This window comes from Dipodomys merriami, unplaced genomic scaffold (genome assembly GCF_024711535.1).
Source record: "Dipodomys merriami isolate MVZ:Mamm:240054 unplaced genomic scaffold, mDipMer1.0.p SCAF_10, whole genome shotgun sequence".
NCBI lineage: Eukaryota > Metazoa > Chordata > Mammalia > Rodentia > Heteromyidae > Dipodomys > Dipodomys merriami.
Window position 1 is genome coordinate 14,735,360 of NW_027202271.1, and position 23,186 is coordinate 14,758,545.

The window sequence follows — 23,186 nt, forward strand, 5'->3', positions numbered from 1 at the left end:
GTTATCATTTGGAGACACAAGAACTTCTTAACATTAGATTCTATGAACTCTATAAAGACAGTAATGAGAAGTCTCAGAAGAAAATTGAAAGGAAAGTGAAGAGTTCATTTAGATAACTAGGATTTGATATTTTGATTATGGAGATAGCAATGGGATTGAAAGGGGGCTATCACTTGGAGTTTAAATCTTGGAGTCCAACTTGCTTTTAGATGTGAAGATTTGCTGACATCCCAGGAATTCATGGAAACACTTCCCTCCTTCCCCAGTGAACTTCACTTGTCTGCTTCTCTGTTAGCATGGACCCAGGACCTCGTGGAAGCCACACTGCCTAAACCCATAGCTAATTTACCCACTATACTGTAGAGCCCTAAAACAGGGGTTAGATCCATTCACATGTTTCTCTTGAGACATTGCGCACAAGCAGACATTGCTAAATTAAGTGATACTTATTATTTTTTATCTTAAATTGAGCCAAATTTGCCCAGTTTCTTTTTATTTTTCCCAACACTTTAAAATTCAAATTTGAGGTGGCGTAGTAACGAGCTTATTCAGGACTCTGATTATCTTTTTTGTTGTTGATCATGGGGCTTGAACTTGGTGCCTTGGCATTGTCCCTGAACTTTTGTGCTTAAGGCTGTCCCTCTACCACTTTCAGCCACAGCTGCACTTCCGTTTTCTAGTGAGTAACTGGAGATATGTCTCATGGACTTTCCAGCTCAGATTTCAGCCTCCTGGGTAGCTAGGATTACAGGCATGGGCCACCAACGCCCAGCTTCATATTCATCTTAGATGACTCTTCAGGGTTGTTTCTACAAGCCACTTGAGTTGGTAGAGAAGTCATAAGTTGGTAAGAGAAGGTTTTGTTTGTAAGTTGTAGGTTAATTTCAGAAAAGTACAATGCAAGAAATCCAGTGTTTATTTCCCATAGACATCTAAGTAATGTATGTTTTTCTACTTCTAGGTGTTCTCTATTCTATGTATAAGGATTACATTAGACCTCGATTCTTCAATGTGTCCAAAAAATGAAGCTATAGGCTGGAAGCAAGAAAGACAAGAGCTTCCGGCAATCCTATGAAGAATGAATTTTCAGTGTGTAGCAAACTGTACTGAAGAAGTATCACACAGAACTCTCCTAGGTTTTGTATTAAGTCTCAAATGTTTAAGAAGCTGACTTCCAAATCCACAGCAGTTAGCTAAGAAACATTCCTTCTTTATTTTGGTAGTAGGTTTTAGGTAGGCATTCCACTATTGAGCCATGCCTCCAGAACTTTTTTTTTTGTTGGTCATGGGGCTTGAACTCTGGGCCTGGGCGCTGTCCCTCAGCTCTTCCAGCTCAAGGCGAGCGCTCTACCACTTGAGCTACAGCGCCACTTCCGGTTTTCTGGTGGTTTATTGGAGATAGGAGTCTCACAGTCTTTCCTGCCCGGGCTGGCTTTGAACCGTGATCCTCAGATCTCAGCCTCCTGAGTAGCTAGGATTACAGGCGTGAGCCACCAGCGCCCAGCCCTCCAGAACTTTTTTGCATGGGTTATTTTGACAGTCTTTTTAGCCAGGTATGTACGTGTACCACAAGTCTCCTATTTTATATTTCCTATCATAGCTGGGATAACAGGTTCATAACAATACACCCAACGATTTATTGAGAAGAGGTATTGTGAACTTTTTACTCCATCTTCCTTGCAGCTACCAAATAACTAGTATTATAGGTGTGAGCCACCAAACTAGGCTGACAGTTCTTCTAGATACTTTTTTTCCTGACTTTTTTCCTTTATTGCAATACTATGGATGGAATACAGAGCATGTAGGTAAGTGCTCTACTACTGCACAAGAGCCTCACCCTAAAAAAAAAAAAGGCATTTCTAATGCAGCTACTAGCAAGATACTGCTCTCAGTATATGTTCAGCATGTAAAACAGACTAAGTGTACTTTATTATAGAAGCCAGTACTGGGGCTGGAATTCAGGGTCTTGTGCTCTTGCTTTTTTTTGTTGTTTTATTTTGTGCCAGTCTTGCCTTGGGCTTGAACTCAGAGCCTGGCACTCCTCCTTAGTTAAGTTTGTTTTTCTCCTCAAAGCTCTACCACTTGAGTCACAGCTCCACTTTGTCTTTTTGGTAGTTAATTGGAGGTCAGAGTCTCATGGACTTTCTTACCCAAGCTGCTTCAAACCGTGATCCTCAGATCTCAACCTCCTGAATAGCTAGGATTACAGGTATGAGCTACTGGCACCCAGTTTCCTTGGCTTTTTTACTCAACTTTCTTGCTTTACTAGTTGAAGCACAACTCCAGTTGTGGATTTTTCCTGTTTAAGTGGAGATAAGAGTCTGACAGACATTGCTGCCTAGATTTAATTTTTTTTTTCCAGTCCTGGGGCTTGAACTCAGGTCCTGGGCTCTGTCTCTTAGCTTCTGTGTTCAAGACTAGTGCTCTACAACTTGAGCCAAAGCCCCACTTCTGGCTCTTTTTGATTAGTTTATTGGAGACAGGAGTCTCACAGATTTTCCTACTCAGGCTAGCTTCAAACTGTGATCCTCGGATCTCAGCCTCCTGAGTAGCTAGGATTATTGGTATAAGCCACCAGTGCTTGGCTTAAATATTTTTAAAGTATTTTTTAAAATGATTTCCAAAGAGCTGAGGGACAGCGTCCAGGCCCAGAGTTCAGGCCCCACGACCTGACCAAAAAAAAAAAAAAAAAAAAAAATTCCAAGTACAAGTTTTCACTATGTTGCCCAAGCTGGCCTCATCTTGCATCAGACACTGAACAGAGAGTGATTTTTGTTACAAAATCCAACAGGCTCTCTAATATTATAATGCTACCAAGTAAATGAAAATAATACAGTTATTTTACTTAGAAAAGTAATGACAAGGGGCTGGGAAGGTGGCTCAGTGGTAGAGCGCTTGCCTTGCATGCCTGAGGCCCTGGGTTCAATTCCTCAGCACCACATAAGCAAAAAGAAAAAAAGCTGGAAGTGGTGCTGTGGCTCAGGTGGTAGAGTGCTAGCCTTGAGCTGAAGAGCTGAGGGACAGCACCCAGACCCAGAGTTCAGAACCCACGACCGGACCCCCCCCCAAAAAAAAAGAAAAGAAAAGAAAAGTAATGACAAGGAAGTGGTGCTGTGGCTCAACTGGTAGAGTGCTAGCCTTGAGCTGAAGAATTGAAGGATAGCGCTCAGGCTGAGTTCAAACCCCATGACTGACAAAAAACAAAAACCAAACAACAACAACAACAAAAAGAAAAGTAATGACAAGTATTTATTAATTAAAAGCAGCTATGTATGAAATCTTACAAAGTGTTTAAACCATGTTGTAAAACTCATATTTGGAGAAAAGTTGAGAATAATGTTCATTTTTCTACTTCAGCTTGGGTTGATGGGAGGGTCACTGTGGGAAGACTCTACAAACAGATACTGTATAATACCTGTGTTTGCAAAACACTTCCTGGGCAAAAGCTTTAGTGCTCTAATGTCTGAAAAACTGTGTGTGTGTGTGTGTGTGTGTGTGTGTGTGTGTGTGTGTGTGTGTGTGTGTGTGTGTGTGTGTGTGTGTGTGTGTGTGTGTGTGTGTGTGTGTGTGTGTGTGTGTGTGTGTGTGTGTGTGTGTGTGTGTGTGTGTGTGTGTGTGTGTGTGTGTGTGTGTGTGTGGTCTCTGAGCTTTTTTGCTCAAAGCTAGCCTTCTATCAGTTGAGCCACAGCTCCATTCTGGCTGTTATAGTGGTTAACTGGAAATAAAAGTCTCACAGACTTTCCTGTCTGGGCTGGCTTTGAACCACAATTCTCAGATCTCAGACTTCTTAGTAGCTAGGATTACAGGTATGAGTCACTGATGCCCGGACTGAATTGTATTCTTGGTACAATTGTACTTAGGTCCTTGTGATCTCTCCATCTTGCCTGTGTCCCCACCTTGATGCAACCCACCATCTGACATAGCCAAAGTGCTCTCATTAGAGATGGAAATTTGTAGCACCATGTATCCAATCCTCCAGATCTGTCAGCTAAATAAATCTCTTCTAATAGAGCAACCTGCCTCAGGTATTTTGTTATAGAAACAGGAAAATTATAATGCATAAGGATACTTCACAGAGAAATTCAGAATGGTAAATCATATATTAGAGAAGGATTAAGTGACTGGGTTTTCTTTTGAGAGAACATTTTTTTAATATTCCATAAAGGTTCTGAATGTTTAATCTAGACTTACTGTATATATGGTACTCTTTTTGTTGTTGGTTGCTCATGGGACTTGAACTCAGGGCCTAGGTGTGCCTGAGCTTTTTTGCTCAAGGCTAGCACTCTACCACTTGGAGCCACAGTACCACTTCCAAGTTTGTTTGTTTTTGGCTGTGGGGCTTGAACTCTGGGCCTGGGCACTGTCCCTCAGCTTTTCAGCTCAAGGCTAGCACTCTACTACTTGAGGCACAGTGCCACTTCTAGTTTTCTGGTCATTTATTGGAGTTGAGAGTCTCATAGACTTTCCTGCCCAGGCTGGCTTTGAACCATGATCCTCAGATCTCAGCCTCCTTAGTAGCTAGGATTACAGGCGTGAGCCACCAGCACCCAGCTATATGGTATTCTTAAATTACATGCTTGTACATTACATATGCCCCACTTTTATGATATAATAGACTCTTTGAGGTTAATAAATATTAAACCTAGCTGAAACTTGTGAAATTTTATAAAAACCCATTTGATACATGCTAAATGTAGAAAGTTTTAGCATCTGGATACAAAGCAGAGGAGACATTTCATAATTCTGCAGCCTATACAAATTTAGCTGGCAGGAAGGGACTAGGAAAGCAATATTCACTGTTCTGTACTTGGTTTGTATACTCAGGATTTGGAACCAGATCAAGAACCTGGACATGCTCTGGGTGGTTAGATCAGAGATTGATCTGGAGTGGTACTTAGCCCTTTCTGTACCTCCATTTCACAGCTCCCACATGTCTTTCATCATGCCCAGGCCACCAGTTATGTTTCCACTAATTACATTGTCTTTTCAATGTCCTATTTTTCATCTGTGTTTGATGGCTACTGCTGCTTGGTTTTTTGTTTTTAAGATAGTGTTCTAATAGTAGCCCAGGCGGGCATTAAACTCGTGATCTTTCTGGGTAGTTAGGATTGCAGATATGAGCCACCAGCTCCTGGGGCCCATATTAATTTTATTATTTTATTTCAGTTTTTAGGTCAGAAAGTCTCTATGTTAGGTTACAAGGTCAGGTTTGTTTGTTTGTTTTTGCCTGAGACCAGGGCTTGAACTCTATCTGATGCTTTCACTCATTGGCTGGCACTCTACCACATGACCACCCTCAATGTTGTATTCTTATCTGACATTTTTTTTTTTTTTTGGTCAGTCGTGGGGCTTGAGCTCTGGGCTTGGGTGCTGTCCCTGCACTCTTCAGCTCAGGGTTTTCTGGTGGTTTATTGGAAATAGGAGTCTCACAGCCTTTCTTGCCCCGACTAGCTTTGAACCATGATCCTCAGATATCAGCCTCCTGAGTAGCTAGGATTACAAGCATGAGCCACCAGTGCCTGGCTTATCTGACATCTTAAGAGCTCCTCAACTGAGGAATGAGTATCTGTTTGGAAAATTCCCTGCCACTCAAAGGACAAAACCATTAAAAAATGAAGCTAAGCAATGTCGCAATTAACATATGAATAAAATAATATTTATATGCTAATATATTATTAAGAGTTACTTAAGTATTGTAATAAGGCAGAGAGATCAGATATTTACCTTTGGTGGTGAAGATGAAAGTGATGTTCAAAGCCACAAAAAGGCTGCAGGGTTTGCAGACTCAACACCTTGGGAGCCAAAAGAAATTGTGGATATGGAGGGGTATTGCCCACAACATTGAAAATGGATGGCCATGATTCAGTTCCAGCAAACTGGACTTCCATGCAGAAATGTGGGCCCGGTGCTGCAAATCTTCTGAGTCTTTAATCAGATAATTATGAAAAAAAAACTTGTCTTTATTGAATTGCTAGGGAATCAAATACAGGATCTTGTACAAGGTAGGCAAGTGCTCTACAACTGAGCTACACCTCCAGTCCAATTTGAATTCTTAAATATGAACTTTTTTCATTACAAAAAGTATAAGGGAAAAAAAATCCTGATTAGGAACAGGGGTAAAAAAAAGTGAGCAGGCAAGCAGCTAGTGACAAGTGGACTAAAGCTCTAAGTTCCACTCTAGTACTAATCTCATACTATTTGATATAAATATCTTAAAAATGAAATGCTTGGCATTTTCTAGGAGATTAAACAATAAAAATATGAGCCACTCCTAGCAACTGAGTCAGTTCTAAAAATGGTATTTGCAGTTAGTGGGAAAAGTGGTAAGAAAAGACATTGTAGAATTATGAAAACATTAGAAAGATTAGTGCCTTTGTTATCTCATGCTATTAATAACAGTTATATGTTATTAATATTTTCTTTGGGCTGAGTTACATTATAGCATAAAAAAATAAATCATTGGTTCAAGAATGGCTTCTGGATCTTTTACTACCTAGTAAACCAGTTGACAAATACCATCATATTGCTTTTTAATAGCTAGAAAAAAATTCAAGAACAGAGACCACAATGACAACAATAGTTAAAAAGTAAGTTTGATATCCTAGGTTAAATATGATAATCAAATTGAAAATATGTTTTCTTTAGAAATGATGTGCTAGTGCTAATAGACATGTTGGTGTACTCTTGGTCCATGACAGTGAAATAAAACTTAACTGGCAGAGTAAAGTACCACTTTAAAAGATAGTCAGTTTGACAAAAGGGAAAAACGCATTATTCCCTTTCCTTTCTTCTGATCCAGACAAAAATATCTCATTTCCCTAAATAATACTTAAAAAAAATCTATCAGTTTTGGATAGCTTTAAAATTCTACTTAAACTGATATGTTCAGGTTTATATATATATATATATATATATATATATATATATATATATATATATATATACATATACATTATACTTTATAAATCCCAGAAGTCAAGAAGCCTATAGTAATGAGTGGCCATCAAAGGCCAATCATCCAATTCTGGCCATTGAACAACTGTGTAAGGTGGGTGGGTCTCTGACCTACACTTGGAGCTGTCAGCTTTTACCCCTGTTCCCATAAGGAAATTGCCTTTGTTCAAAATACTTGAACAAAACTCACCTCTGAACTATCAGAGATATGCTAATAGACACATGGCACAAAAGGGATTAGGGAAAGTGTTCATAGATAGTCTCTCAGGCTGTTCGTCATCTAGACACAAGTAAGTCAGCATCCATGGTATTCAGAAGGTAGAGTTCAGGCCGAGCTGTCAATCCCAGATGGTACTAAGGACAAAAAAGATAAAAGATAGATGATTTTCAAATAGTTAAGATATTGAGATGGACACATTGATTATATACCTATAATCATATTATTTACTTATAATTATGTTAATTACATAATTACATATTATATACCTATAATCATATTAATTTAGGACTTTTTAAAAAGTGCAGCTCTGGGCTGGGAAGGTGGCTCAGTGGTAGAACGCTTGCCTTGCATGCATGAGGCCCTGGGTTCGATTCCTCAGCACCACATGAGCAAAAAGAAAAAAGCCAGAAGTGGCAATGTGGCTCAAGTGGTAGAGAGCTAGCCTTGAGCTAAGGGACAGCGCCCAGGCCGAGTTCAGGCCCCATGACCGGACCAAAAAAAAAAAAAAAAAAAAAAGTGCAGCTCTATTTTTATCTCAGAAAAGAAATGGCTTAAACATACAACATTGGATTCTAATATTGCAAGTAATAAAAGCTGACATAATAAGGATGGAGGTAGTACCAAAAGCTGTCAGTAAAATCAGTGCTGTGACTATTCTAATTAGATTTCAAATGGCCTAAATCCTGAGCTCTATAATTTTAAAACAATGAAAAGATAGCTGAGCCCAGTGGCATGTCTATAATGCTAGTTACTTGGGAGGATGAGAATGCAAGGATTATAATTCAAGCCTGGCTAGAAAAGTTTGCAAGACCCATCGTTGAGTGCAGTGGTTGTGTGTGGTTGTGTGTGTGTGTGTGTGTGTGTGTGTGTGTGTGTGTGTGTGTGTGTGTGTGTGTGTGTGTGTGTGAAAGAGACAGAGAGAGAGAGAGAGAGAGAGAGAGAGAGAGAGAGAGAGAGAGAGAGAGGCGGGGGAGGGAATTCTCCATGGGAGATTGAGATTTTGAAGATCACATTTCCAGGCTAGCCTAGTAGAAAAGTCCCTAAGACTGCAGCTCAAAAGAGGGAAGCTCTATGGAGGCACAAGTCTATCATCCTATCAACTATGGGAAACCTAAAATAGATGATCATGGTCAAAGCACATATCAAGGCAGGAAGTGAGACCTTATCATAAAGGGAACCAGTAAAAAAACAAGGCTGGAGGCGTGGCTCAGCAGTATAGCGCCCACATAACAAATGAAGACACCAAGTTCAAACCCCCCAAAAGGAAAGGTAATATGCTAAAAGAAGGACAATCTACAGATCCCAGAGTTTACCAAATGGAATCAGAATTGCCTTAGTTATCTTTAATGTATAGTTCCAGGTCCAGTGTCAAGAGAAGTGAATCCAGATGCTTTGTGCTGGAAGTACTGTGAAGTTACAAGTTTCTATTATTTTCTATCCCCTAAATATAACAACTTTGGACAATTACCCTTTGTTATAAACTAGAGCTTTAGGAATATTCTTGCCTTTTGAGAACAAAAGCTTATAAGACAGAAGGCAGATTATACATCTGTGAAAAGTACCCTATTGGGATGTTTCCAATAGAGTTGGGTTTAAGACACAACTCTATCCCTTCCTATGATCTTGATCCTGTCCTGTGTCTTTGAATCTTTATTCTACTTATGTGGAAAAATGGGAATGATTACTATGTTGGGAAAGACCAAGTACACTAGTACTTGAAGAATAACTCTTGTTATTCTTCAATAAGTATATTTAATACCTTATGCATGACCTGTATGACCTCTCAGGAAAGTGGTGATGATGTGCAAAGATGTGTGAAGATGACATAGACCAGATGATGCTCAGGACCAAACCATTCCCAACAGTGGGCAAGGAAGATGCTGGGGTGGAATTGGCTTTAATTAAGGCCAGGAAATGGTTCTTTGGGCCAGCTTGCTTCTTCATTTTAAGATCTTATGACCAGAGTTCAAGGCCCATGACCGAAAAAAAAAAAAAAAAAGATCTTATGATTACAGGCTCCAGTGACTATCAGTCTTTGTTAGACTCACTGGTAATTCATTAAAACCTTTTCTGTGTGAGCAAAGATGGTGGACTTCCTCATTACAGAGTAAGCAAAGCTTGCATTACTAGTTCTATGGCACCATGTGTCACTTAGTTAAATTAGTAGGTAGAAGTCCTTCATTGGAGAAGGGTTTCATGTAGTTCTGAGATACTGATGTGTGGCTAAGTGGCACGGAAATAAGCTAAAACATTTTGGGGAGCAGAGACTTTATACAAGTCAGTATACTTACACTAGCTCTTAGCTATTGCCAGGTAGGACCATGAAGAACTGTGCCCATTTTCTACCTTCCAAAAGCACAAACCAAAGTCTGTGGGCAACTACTAGCTAAAACATTTTCTAGGGCTGGAGCATGGCTGTAGTGGTAGAGTACCAATCTAGCAAACTTAAAGCTACCAAAGATAATACAATTTTAAAGGCAACTTCTAGCTGGGAGTCAGGGACTCATATCTATAATCCTAGCTACTCAGGAGGCTGAGATCTGAGGATCACAGTTCAAAGCCAGTCCAGGCAGGAAAGTCCATGAGATACATCTCCAATTAGTCCCCAGAAAACTGAAAGTGGTACCGTGGCTCAAAGTGGTAGAGCACTAGCACCTTGAGCAAAAAAAAACCCCTCAGAGACAGCACCCAGGCTCTGAATTCAAGCAAGACCAACAAAAAAAGGTAATTAAAAATAAAAGGCAAATTCTAATACTATCCAGAGCATTTTCTGTCTTATGGATTTTTTTGTTTGTTTTTTGAGATAGGGTTTTTCTATCTAGACCAGGCTGGCATGAAACTTGCAACCCTTCTACCCTCAATGCTAGGATTACTTGCACATACCATCATGCCTGGCTTAAATGTTCTGTTGTTTATTGGTGCTACTAAAGAACCAAGCTTGGTAACCTTATCCATTAAGAAAGATATACTATGTATTACACAGGAAAGTTTGAAAATGAGTATGTGGGCTCTAATATTAAGCTAGTCATGTTCAACTGCCAACCCACTTTCAGCAATGTGATAAGGGCAGTTACTTTTGACACTTCAGATGCCTCATGAATATAGAGACTGAGCCTCTTGTTAGAAGGACTAATGAGACAGCACAAGTGCTCAGACCAGGACTACCACATAGAAATGACTTTTATATTCTTACATTTGTAAGGGAAAGGCAAACACGGACTCTACCAGTGAAAGAGGAGAATGCATTCCAAAGGACAGAATTAGAACTGTTTCAAATACAGATCTTCAGGTTGCTTTGTATCCTATTTCAGTTCTAAAATTTAAACAAAATTAACAAGAGCTAAATAAATAAAGTCAACTTGGAGAAACTCTAGGGGATTACAGTATTTTGCTCCTAAGACAGGCAGGAAAGCATATGGGCAGAAAAGGAAAATGAATACTAATGTTGCTCAGGATAAATTAAGGGCCGACTTATGTTTCTCCACTTGTATTTAATAACAGGTGACAATATGTCCACTTATGTCATATGTCTGCCAAATGCTTACTTGTTCATAAGCTAAGCAATTTTGATTCTTCTCTTCGAATATTTTTTCTGACAGCAAAGATAGAATGTACAAACCTATCTGACTGGTGTGGAGTAAAAAAAGGCAGAATAAAGTTTCAAGTTGAACTCTGGTAATGATGTGACATTCAGCTACAACAACATTGCCCGTGGGAAAACAAAAATTAGTGTTTAAGTGTTTGAAACTAATCTAAAGTCTATTAAGGACTAAAACCATGCCTCCAAGTGATGTATAAACTTATTTCTCTCTCTCTTCAAGGAGTGAAACACTAACAGTGTGAGCACAGTGTCCATCTTTAGTTGGTAAGTGACATTTTGGTATCTACTTATCAAAGCTGTTGAGACCCTATTACTAAGTATTTTCAAGGTCAAAAAAATAACCAGGAAACAAAATTGGAAAAAGAAAAAAATTTTAATTACAAATTGAATTTACATTTTAAATGTTCACTAAAAGCTCCATTGTGAGTACTCCTGATACCCCTAGCAGGACCTCGTGGGAACCAGTTGAGGCTCCTCTAACCCTGTTAATTCCCAGGACACTGTAGCAGAACAGTTACTCCATGTCACATTTAAGGAGAACAATAACCAATTTACAAGAAGTACAATTGTATATCCTTGAACATTTCACACAAACATACTGCCAAAATGTAACATATGCCAAGTGTGTAGACTGGCATTGGGGGACTTTTTTTTTTTCTTTTGAAAACATTGTTTTTGAGATGAAGTGTTGCTCTGTATCTCAGGCTGGCCTGGAACTCAGGATCATGCTGCTCAGCTTCCTGAGTGCCAGGATTATAGGCATACACCACCATGCCAGTAGGAAGACTTAAATTTTTACACATTGTACAGAGAACTGTTTTGATGGACTTTCCCTCTGTAAGACCCAAAGGGAATAAAGGAATGTTTTGACATGGTAAGATATTACACTCATAGAATTATAAAATGCCATTTAACTGGGAAGACATTTTTTCATTCTAAGCCATAAATGTGATTTTTAAAGGATTCTAGGGCTCAGGTTGTACCTCAGTGGTATAACGCATAGTTTGATCTCCATGAATGGCACAGAAAAAAAAATTAGCAGCTTTTGACTGGACTTCTAAATGTTTCTAAATGTGTGGACCCACCCACACACGGGCAAAGGTACAGAATCTCTATAAGGAATTAGTGTATGTATATGTTGTATCAAGTTGATGTTTACCTACTGGTACCTACAGACAAAGCTTATGACATCAGACCCTGTGACCATCTTCAGGACCTTTAGGATGGGTTTGGGAAACAAGAGGGAGGAGTGGAACACCATGAGGAGAAACATGTAGAACAACTGTAATTGTGTGTGATATTGAGAGGTTAAGTAAATTCACAGTGAGTGAAACACAGTGGCTTATCCTGAATGCCTTCGAAAAGACAGTCCATCCAGGTTGTGCTTGGGCTGTGTGCAAAAAAAACAGTCACAATGCCTCTGGGACCAGATAAGCAGAGCACACCAATAACACGGCGCTCCGGAAGGAAAGCTCCAAAGATGAGAAGTTCTTCAAGCCATTCCTTTTCCCTTTCTCACCAAGATGATGGCCAGGAAGGAGTTTTGTTCATTTATGTCCACCTGACAGCTGTGAATGACTTGACAGAATCTGTGTCAACCTAAGTAAAAATGTCAGAGGTGGCTGAAGCTCCCAGCTGAAGACACCCTTTCCTGTACTCCAGAACTCCGCCTTCTGGCATCAGATTTTCCCTCTTAGGGAACAGCTGGAGAGTCCCACCTAGCTGAGAGGGGTCTTTGTAACCACAGTGCCACCTACTGACTTATGGAAAGGAGGAGAGGATAAGAGAAAAAGCAGGAGAGTGAGAGCAAGGAGAGCATACTTCCTATTAGGTTTATAGCCTTCGAGATTACCTGATAGTCATCTTGGGCACCATCAAGAGTAATATGTGAGAAAAACACTCTGCTGAGAGATTAATTTCAGGAATAACATCGATGATTCTTCTTGCACTTTTGAGACCTTTCTCCACACCTCCAAAGTCTCTCAAGAATAACAGTTCATAAATGCTATCATCTTTTGTTATCACCACTCTCTTTGACAGAAAAGGGAAATGCTAATAACCAAACATGGTCAAAATAAATATAATCAGGAAATCTGTTACTACCAAGAATAAATATCATCAGGAAATCTCTCGGTTAACATGATTATTACTAATCTCAGGACTGCAGTCTCTGAGGAATACCTTCAGTAGGTAGATGATTAGTAACAATTCCCTCTAGATAGGGAAAGTGGAAATAAATTTTAAAAATTCTGAGCCCAATGGGATTCCCGGTCTCTGTCTCTCTGTTAGTAGTATGGAGGATTGAACTCAGGTCTTGTACTTGACAGATGAGCACTCTACTCCATGAGCCACACTCCAGTCTTTTGGCTTTTTTGGTTTGTGTTCAGAACCTTGGCCTTTTGCCCTGGGCTAGATTCAGACCATGATCCTCCTACATCTGCTTCCCAAGAAGCTAGGACTGCAAGCATGAACCAACATGCCAAGGTTTTTTTTTTTTTTTTTTTGGTTTTCTTTTTCTTTTTTTTCCTTTTTGTCAGTTATAGGGCTTGAATTCAGGGCCTGGGTGCTGTCCCTGAGCCTCTTTGTGCTCAAAGCTAGCATTCTACCACTTGAGCCATAGGACCACTTCTGGTTTTTGAATAGTTAATTGGAGAGTTTCATGGGGGACTTTTCTTCCCAGGTTGGCTTCAGACCATGATCCTCAGATCTCAGCATGCTGAGTAGCTAGGATTACAAGTGCGAACCACTGGTGCCCAGGGCTGGTTTGTTTTCTTTTAAGATGAGAGTTTCATTAACTTTTGCCCTGGTTGGCCTTAAACAGCAATCTTCTAGTCTCTCCATCCCAAGTATACACCACCATGTCTGGCCTCAGGATTCATGTCTCTTAATTTTCTATTTCATATGGAAGAACCATGCCAAGTTTACTTTTTTTGAGATGAGAGCCTCACTTTTTCCCTGTTGGGTCTTACATAGCAGTCCTCCTGTCTCTGCCTCCCAAGTAGCTGAGATTAAAGGTTACAGAGTACAGATTTACATCACCACATCTGGCAGTTTCTGTCTCTAAGTTTTCTACTCCATATAGAAGAAACCACTCAAATTTGTATTTTTTATAATTAAAATAATTGAAAGTGTCCATAAAAGTGTTTCTCAGGCTTTTAAACTCTATTATCTTTTTGATAAACAAAACTTTCATACCTGTTATGACAATAATTGTAGTTTGTATTATGAAAAATGTGTTGCATTTTCCAATTTCTAAAAAAAATACAGTCTGATTAAGAATCATCCACAGAAAATTCTCTCTCAGAAGGACAAACAGTTGGCCTTGGGCTTAAGAAATTAGTGTTGCAATAATAGCAGCAAATGTCAGCTTTCAAAATTGTACCTAATTCAGTTGTCAAGTTAGGAGATCAAGAAAAGGAAAAATAAAAAAAAGAACTTCATTTGAACACACATGAAACAAAGTCTTTCCCAACTAGCAGTTGAGTCCTAACTGCTGGGTGTGCAACAGCACATACTTGTGGCTTTGTTCACACAGTAAACCATAGAAACACACTGGCTCTGATGGCTCCGTGCGGAGGACAGACAGACCAATCCAGTGTTTACTTAGCACAGCCACCGTTGGTGTCTTCGGTCAGCAGGGCTTTAGAGATGCTTACCGTGCGCCCACAATCCAGGAAGGACATGCCCAATGCAATCAAACACAGCCAACCCTGGAAGATAAACATGGTTATCAATCACCAGCCTCTGGGAAGAGTCCTCTCACCCACCAAGATAGCTCCTCCAGCACTGCTCACATATACACTACTGCCTGCCTTAAATATCCAGTTTATCCACCTGCTTCCACTGCCAAGGACTGCCCAACACAGGCTCCCATTCCTACCCTGTATGCTTCTTCCTCAACAAAGACTTTGCATGCTATTTTCAATACTGACTTATCTCTACCATTTTGTGTTTGTGACTTGTTTCTTTTATCCAACAGAGAATTTCCTGCTGACCCATTTTCTTACATCCTCTTCCTCCCTACTCCTCATCATGAGGAATGGGGAAATAACTAATAGACATGGTAGTCACTTGAGCTACTAAATGGCAGTAACCTACACTAGAATCAGCCCTCACCTTGAAGAATGGAACATCAATAACTTCTCTAGTCTCAGGATCACAGAGGACAACCCAGCACCTTCATAAGCAACTGGCATGAAAGGATTCTTTTAACTTCTAAGCCAATTTTAAGAACAATTGCTGTGTAGGAGACATAGTAGACCCTTGATATCCACATATATACAGTTCCAAGGAGATCACTGCTCAAGAACTGCCAATGCTCAGGAATCATAGAGCTCTGTAATGTAGTGGCTTGATTCACTTTTCCCATACTGCCATTCATCTTCTGCTAAAGCCATGCCATTTTTCAACAAACCTAAAATTTTCACTTTATCAGTTAAGTAAAGTCCCTTATAAGTCCTTTTTGGACTGGGAGAATTACCCTGTTACCTTGTTTTATGGGTAGTATTTGCTTTGGGGAGAGGTATATTTTCACAAAATTAAGGACAGGGAAACACTCAGTGAATCACACAATGATTTAAATACAGCTGACAATAATGTGAGTCTGACAGAATTTTTCTGCATCATTTGAGCTATATAATGTATTTGTGGTAATTCAAAAATTTATATTTGAAGTATCTTTGATTAAAAATTATTTTTTGACAGCACTTGGTCAAAACCATGTGTAATAAGTCTGTGAATGTGGGTGGGCTTACAGTATAATTACTTGGTTTCCTAGGAGCTAGGGTTAGTATCATCTTTACATGACTGACATTGGGAAGGGAAACAGAAAGAATATACCAATCCAGGACATACTTTTTCAGTATTCATTAGGGTGGTTTTCCCAATCAGATACCTAACCTGTGGTAGACACTGGCAAGGGGACTAAGTACTCTAGATATCAAGAGAAGGATTCTACTTTCTATCTTTAACTACTTCTTGCAGCAGAAATGGCATAACGTCTGCTGATCCTTATAAACAACCCTTGTGTTCTTCAGAGAAACATGTATAAAGCATGATTTTTTAGTGGTTAGTTGGAGATAAAGAGTCTCACAGACTTTCCTGCCTGGGATAGCTTTGAATCACCATCCTTAGATCTCAGTCTTCTCAGTAGCTACGATTACAGGCATCCTAGGCATAAAAAGCCACTGGAGCCCAGCTGGCTTTTTTTTTTTTTTTAAACCAATACTAGCCATGTTCAAGAACTTCTGGAAAAAAAAAAAACCTACAAGCTCCGTTCTAAAATGACTACTGTTATCATTTTTACATAGTTTACTCTATACTTAAAAATATTTTTTTTTCATAAAGAGTACAAAGACTGTGGCCAGGCAGGCATGGTGCCATACTCCTGTAATTTTAGTACTCAGGAGACTAAGATTGGAAGAAGCCTGGGCTACAGAGTGAGATTCTGATTGAAAAACAAACAAAAATTTCCCTTCCGGGGCTAGGAAGGTGGCTCAGTGGTTGAGCACTTGCCTTGCATGCCTGAGGCCCTGGGTTCAATTCCTCAGCACCACATAAGCAAAAAGAAAAAAGCCAGAAGTGGCGCTGTGGCTCAAGTGGTAGAGCGCTAGCCTTGAGCTGAAGAGCTGAGGGACAGCACCCAGGCCCAGAGTTCAGGCCCCACGACCAGATCCCCTCTCCCCCCCCCCAAAAAAAAATTCCCTTCCTGTTCTATGTAACTAAGGGTTTTGTTTTGTTTTTTGCTTAGTTGCAGGGCTTGGGCGCTGTCCCTGTGCTCTTCAGCTCAAGGCGAGTGTTCTACCGCTTGAGCCACAGTGCCACTTCCAGTTTTCTAGTGGTTTTTATTGGAGATAAGAGTCTCATGGAAGCTGGGCGCTGGTGGCTCACGCCTGTAATCCTAGCTACTCAGGAGGCTGAGATCTGAGGATCGTGGTTCAAAGCCAGCCCGGGCAGGAGAGACCGTGAGACTCCTATCTCCAATAAACCACCAGAAAACTGGAAGTGGCGCTGTAGCTCAAGTGGTAGAGCGCTCGCCTTGAGCTGAAGAGCTGAGGGACAGTGCCCAGGCCCAGAGTTCAAGCCCCACGGCCGACAAAAAAAAAAAAAAAAGAGTCTCATGGACTTTCCTGCCCGGGCTGGCTTTGAACTGCGATGCTCAGATCTCAGCCTCTTGGGTAGCTAGGATTACAGGCGTGAGCCACTGGCACCTGCCTGTAAGTAAGTTTTTTAAAAATTAGTTTTAAAACATTCTCATTAAATAGTTGTACAAATGAGTTTCATTTCAACAAATCAGTTTTTAAGTACACTATATCTTTTTTTTTTTTTTTTTGTCGGTCGTGGGGCTTGAACTCTGGGCCTGGGCGCTGTCCCTCAGCTCTTCAGCTCAAGGCGAGCGCTCTACCACTTGAGCTACAGCGCCACTTCCGGTTTTCTGGTGGTTTATTGGAGATAGGAGTCTCACGGTCTCTCCTGCCCGGGCTGGCTTTGAACCACGATCCTCAGATCTCAGCCTCCTGAGTAGCTAGGATTACAGGCGTGAGCCACCAGCGCCCGGCAAGTACACTATATCTTGAACAATGCCACCCCTTTCACCATTCTCCCCCATAACTAAGTTTTATAACCAAGACTTCCCTTCCTTTCCCTCCCTTTCCTTCTTTCTTATTATCTTTTGCCAGTTGTGGAGCTTGAACTGAGGGCTTTGGCACTTTCCCTGAACTCTTTTGCTCAAGGCTAGTACTCTACCACTTTGAGCCATAGTGTCACTTCCCATTTTCTGATGGTTAATTGGAGATTACGTCTCATGGACTTTCCTGCCTCGGTTGGCTTTGAACCATGATCCTTAGATCTCAACCTCCTGAGTAGCTAGGATTACAGGCAGGAGTCACTAGCACCTGGTTTCTTTTTTTTACTTTTGTTCAAGATAGGATTCAAACTTGGTACCTGATGCTTACTTTTGTTCTTTGGCTGGCACATTACCATCTGAGCCACACCTTCAACTCCATAACTAGGATTTTTTTTTTTTTTTTTGGGTCTGGTCGTGGGGCCTGAACTCTGGCCTGGGCGCTGTCCCTCAGCTCTTTAGCTCAAGGCTAGTGCTCTACCACTTGAACCACAGTGCCACATCTGGTTTTTTCTTTTTGCTTATGTGGTGCTGAGGAATCGAACCCAGGGCCTCAGGCATGCAAGGCAAGCGCTCTACCACTAAGCCACCTTCCCAGCCCCATAACTAGGATTTTTAAAACCAAGATTATTTATTTGTAAAACCAAGATATTCTAATAACTATAAAGTAATTCAATGAGAGTATTTATTTCTTTATAACTAGTAAGTGGTAAAGCTGGCCCAGAATTGAGCCCACCTGTGTCTCACTTGACAGCTCTAGCTCACAGTGCACATGCCTTTTCCAGCTCCATCTCGTTTCACTCTCCACTTTCATTCTTACTACTTTTTTTGTTTCTTAGACCTACTTTTCTCCTTGTCAGGAATTGAAGATAGAAACAGAAAAATATTATATTAGTAAGTCTGATGATTAGAAACATAAACAGATGCCTTGAAAATGCCATACTTCAATAGCCAGGAGGTAGACTGCTCTGTGATCTTTTGGATCCATCCATTTCTGAACATCAGTTTGCCCAACCTGTACCATCCCAGATATTTGTGCCCCTTCTCCTTCCAGACTGGACTTACCAAGTAGAACACAAAGCCCAGATATGCCACGCTGACCACTGCAGCCACCACATACAACACCACATGCCCTAGGTCCTGGACATAAACCACTACAAAGTACATGTTGATGGAACATACAATAAGGACCAAGATCCCGCCTGCAATTCTCCAGCCTCTGTAAAAGATCAGCACAGTAGATAGTAAAACAGTCCAAACTGGCCACAGACAGAAAATTGCATCTCATAAAGGTAATATGATAAGGATTTGGGGCATTGCAAAAAGAGAGCTAAAGTTATGCAATAACAGAAAGTAACAAGAGAAGTAATATATCAAATAAATCTTAATATTTATTCTAAAATTTGGGACCTTAAAAAAGTAACAAGCCTGAGCATTACAATTAGTAATTTCATTAGAGGCCATTGAAATTTGACAAATAATGCAAAAATTGCATACCTTCAGATGTATGCAAAAGGTATTAGCTTATGCCTTTCACATTGAGATCATTTAACACAGAATTCAAACTTCAGTGGCTAAAGCTTAAGTAAAATTCAGCACTAAAAAACTGCATGGAAAAATTGTTTTTCCTCTTTTACTACATTCATATTCTCCATTCTCTATACCAAATGATTGCTAGTAATCATTTATCAAAGCATGTAAAATCCCTGATGTGACTAATTTCTGATTGGTGTGTTAGATATAAGTTCCCTATTTCCACATAGAAGTTTCCCCTTTGAAAGAATGGAAACTATACTCACATTCCATTAGAAAAGTCACTCATTACTGGCCGCAAGCTTGTGAATGTGAGGATAGGTATGAGAGCAAAGGGAAGCTGGAAAAAAAAAATCAGACATGGATTCTGGGTTCCCCTGGTACCATCACAAAGAAAAACATAACTAACAGAAGGAAATCACAATTATTTCTATCATCCCCACATACTCAAACTTTATGCTGAAATCTATGGAGCCTTCAAGCTATCTGTAATCTAGGATAAATGGTGATCATAAGTGTCCATAAACAAAGACAAAATATTGAATCTGACTTGTCTTCTTAGCCTCCCCAGAATTTGGCATTCTTTCATTGTTATATTCACACCAGTCCTTGGGCTTGAACTCAGAGCCTGAGGGCTGTCCCTGAGCTTTTTGTGCTCAAGATCAGTGCTCTACCACTTGAGCGACAGTTCCACTTCTGTTTTTTTTTTTTAAAAACTGGATAGGGCTGGGAATGTAGCTTAGTGATAGAATGCTTGCCTAACATGCATGAGGCCCTGGGTTCCATTATTCAGTACCACATAAACAGAAAAAGCCAGAAGTGGTGCTGTTGTTCAAGTGGTAGAGTGCTAGCCTTGAGCAAAAAGAAGGTCAAGGACAGTGTCTAGGCCCTGAGTTTAAGGCCCAGGACTGGCCAAAAAAAAAAAAACAACAACAAAAAAAACAACAAAACAACTGGAGACAAGCCGGATGCCAGTGGCTCAAGCCTGTAATCCTAGCTACTCGGGAGGCTGAGATCTGAGGATCGCAGTTCAAAGCCAGCCTGGGCAGGAAAGGCCATGAGACTCTTATCTCCAATAAACCACCAGAAAACTGGAAGTGGTGCTGTGGTTCAAATGGTAGAGCTGAAGAGCTGAGGGACAGTGCTCAGGCCCAGCGTTCAAGCCCCAGGACCAACCAAGAATAAATAAAAAATAAAAAAACTGGAGACAAGAGTTACACAGACTTTCCTGTCTGTGTGACTTCGAACCTCAATCCTCAGACCTCAGCCTCCTGAGTGGCTAGTATAGGCATTAGCGACTAGTGCCTGGCTTGTATAACGCATCTTGATCAATGTAACCTCTTCCATTGTTCTCCTGCCCTTCCATCTATCCTATCTCTACCTATCTTCTAAAGTTTCCTATTTCCATTTTCCTGTATGTACATTAAAAATTATGACTGTAGGGCTGGGATGTAGCTCAGTGGCAAAGCGCTTGCCTAGCAAGTGCAACGTCCTGGGTTCGATCCCCAGTACCAAAAAAGAAAAGACAAAAAAAATACAGTTAAAAAAAACCCAAACAAAAAAAAAATTATGACTGTATGCATTCACCATCCTTTTCTCCATTCTCCTGCCTCCTTCCCCTTTAGCATAAAAGTCTTATAACCATTTAATGTTTGCTGGATTAATGAATTGTAATATGGTATTCTTTAGGTCTCATAATTCCAATTCAACAAGCTGAAAAACTATTCATGTAAGTCCTCAATGTCCTACTACCAGTAGTCAGTACAAGACTTGATGCCTGATGGCAAGATTTAATGTCTGAATAAATATGATGTGAGCATTCCCAGCTCCTTGCTCACCTGTAAGCTTTGCAGAACATTCAGGAAGTCATTCATCCCAGTTAGGTGCTCTACATCTTGGAAGATAGCAACAAGCAGAGTGGGGATGATGGCAATGGAGCGTGTCAGAATCACTCGGGCAAAACGTGACCATTTTAGGTTCAGGAACCCCTGAAAGAAAACACAGAATCAGGATGATTTTCTGGAATGGAAAAGAGAGCATTGGGGATGAGAGAGAACTTAGAAGCATGAAATAAAGAAGCCCAAAGCCAATGATTCATGCTTATAATCCTCGCTACTTAGGATAGTGGAATGATCACAGAGGACAGCACAGGCAGAAATGGTGGTAAGACCCTATCTCAACAATAACCAACAAAAAACAGAACTGAAAGCATGATTCAAGTGGAAGAGCACCAGCCTAGAAAGCCTGAGGCTGAGTTCAAACCCCAGGATTGCAACAAAACAAAACAAAAAGAAAGAAGAAAGAAAAAAAAAAAACATCAAATGTCTGTGTCATCTCTCTATTTAACACTAGCACATACCTCCATGACAAACTGACCGGAATAGGTTCCTGTCATGGTAGAACTCTGTCCTGCAGCTAGGATCCCCACTGCCCAGATGTAGAGTGCAGCAGGTCCAAAGTAACATCCCAGCACAACACCCTGGGAGAGGCAAGGGAAGATGAGCTATGTTAGTCATCTGCTTAGCCAACAGCTCATCCTTGTGGCATTCTTCCTTCTTCTTAGTTAGGTAGCACTCATACCAAGTCCTGTGCTAGACACTGCTCCAAAGCTAGGCTCAGTTTTAAGCTGACTCGATAGGCTTTTATTTTCAACTTTGTTGGACGTTCCTTCATTACTCAGCCTAGTACTCTCTTCTCCAAGCACCTAAAGCATTCATCTCCATCTTACATACAGAAATAACAGAAGCCTATACCACATTCCCCTATCTTTCTGTACCCCTCCCCCATTCTGGAAAGTAGTAAGAGTGTAAAGAAAGGTCAAATATATTTGGGGAATGCAGTATACTATTGGAGGGTTATGATATAAGCAGAATAAAGGGACTGAGAGACCCTGGTAAAGAACATTATTTACCATAATTAACAATCATAAGCTGTCACCAGGATTTTGGAAACTTTTCAACTGATACCATATGACAATCCACCCTAATCATATAACCCAAATGCTTGTCTAGCAAGTTGATCTCTGAAATAAATAATACTCTAAAGCAAACATGGTCAGATCTGAAACAAACTTACAAAAAGACCATAAAATAAGCCAAGATTGATTTAAGAGCAAAGATCACAAACCTGCACATGCTTACCCCTTTGTAGATGTCCACAGCCAGAGTTGAGTTATCCTCAGGAAAAAGGCCAGAATGGGGACTGCTGCTGTTTTTACAGACACCAACCTAGAACCCAAAGCAGTTTAAGAGCAATTTTTGTTTTAGAGTCAGGAAGCAGATAAGAGCTCTACTACAAATCACATCAAGGCCTTTTAAAAGGAGTAGGCTGAAAGAAAGCCTAGAGCAGGATGTGATAATGAACAGACACTGGCATTATTGTTTGCAATCCTCCTCCACAATCTTTTAGATCCCCATTTTGTCAAACTTCCTTATTAAGTCAGAGTGCCCTGACAATACATAAATCTTGCTCATTTTAAACAATGATAGAAGAGGCCTATAGAAGGCTTCAAACATGAGAGGACATGGAATAGGGAGAATTCATTCAAAAGAGAGCTAGAGGCCCTAAAACACAAGTGGTGATAAAAACTAAAAAAGCACCTGGAAGTACAGCTCAGTGGTAGAGTATACACTCAACATGCACAAAGCACCAGGCTTGGTACTCAGCATAGCTTTGCGGGAGGGGTAGGGGGAAGTAGGCACTAGTGGCTTACTCCTGTAATCCTAGCTATTTAGGAGGCTGAGATCTGAGGATCAAGTCTCAAAGCCAGGCTGGGCAGGAAAGAATATGAGAGTCTTATCTCCAATTACCTACCAAAGGGGGGGAAAAAAGATAGAAATGAAGCTGTGCTCCAGTGGTGGAGCACTAGCCTTGAATAAAATAGTTCAGGGACAACTCTCAGGCCCTGAGTTCAAGGCCCAGGTCTGCACAAAAACAAACAACAGAAAAAAAAAAGAAGGAAGGAAGGATGGGAGAAGGAAAGAGAGAAAGAAAGAAAAAAGATTATATAGGTATCAGGAGTCCAAGACACAGATTTGAATAACAAATGTTGTGTTTTTATACTTGTCACAAAGTGTGTTTTCTGTTTGCTAGCTCTTCCCAACCTGTCCTCAGCTTAGGTGGTAAGGCTGGCAGACAGGGAGAAGCTGATAGTCAGGAAATGGAAGGAGAAGCAGCCAAAGAGTTTTGAAGTCATCCACATGACAGCATGACTCAATGGTGAGTAAGAGGCCAGGTGCCTTTCCAGGAAAATCTGC

At 40.5% G+C, this 23,186-nt stretch overlaps 1 protein-coding gene across 9 annotated transcripts in view; it reads right to left on the reverse strand.

The window, feature by feature from the left end:
• Slc11a2 (solute carrier family 11 member 2) overlaps positions 1-23,186 on the reverse strand; it is a 120,505-nt gene that overhangs the window by 41,403 nt on the left and 55,916 nt on the right. For 7 of the 9 annotated variants that reach the window (XM_070041097.1, XM_070041050.1, XM_070041058.1 and 4 more), the window contains exons 11-17: positions 22,071-22,157; positions 21,290-21,409; positions 20,769-20,918; positions 19,197-19,270; positions 18,463-18,616; positions 14,432-14,485; positions 5,940-7,308 (exon numbers count right to left, since the gene is read on the reverse strand). In XM_070041097.1, the coding sequence (XP_069897198.1) occupies positions 7,231-7,308; positions 14,432-14,485; positions 18,463-18,616; positions 19,197-19,270; positions 20,769-20,918; positions 21,290-21,409; positions 22,071-22,157 (717 nt within the window). In that variant the 3' untranslated portion in view covers positions 5,940-7,230. The other 2 variants (XR_011376209.1, XR_011376211.1) reach the window with 1 other exon arrangement.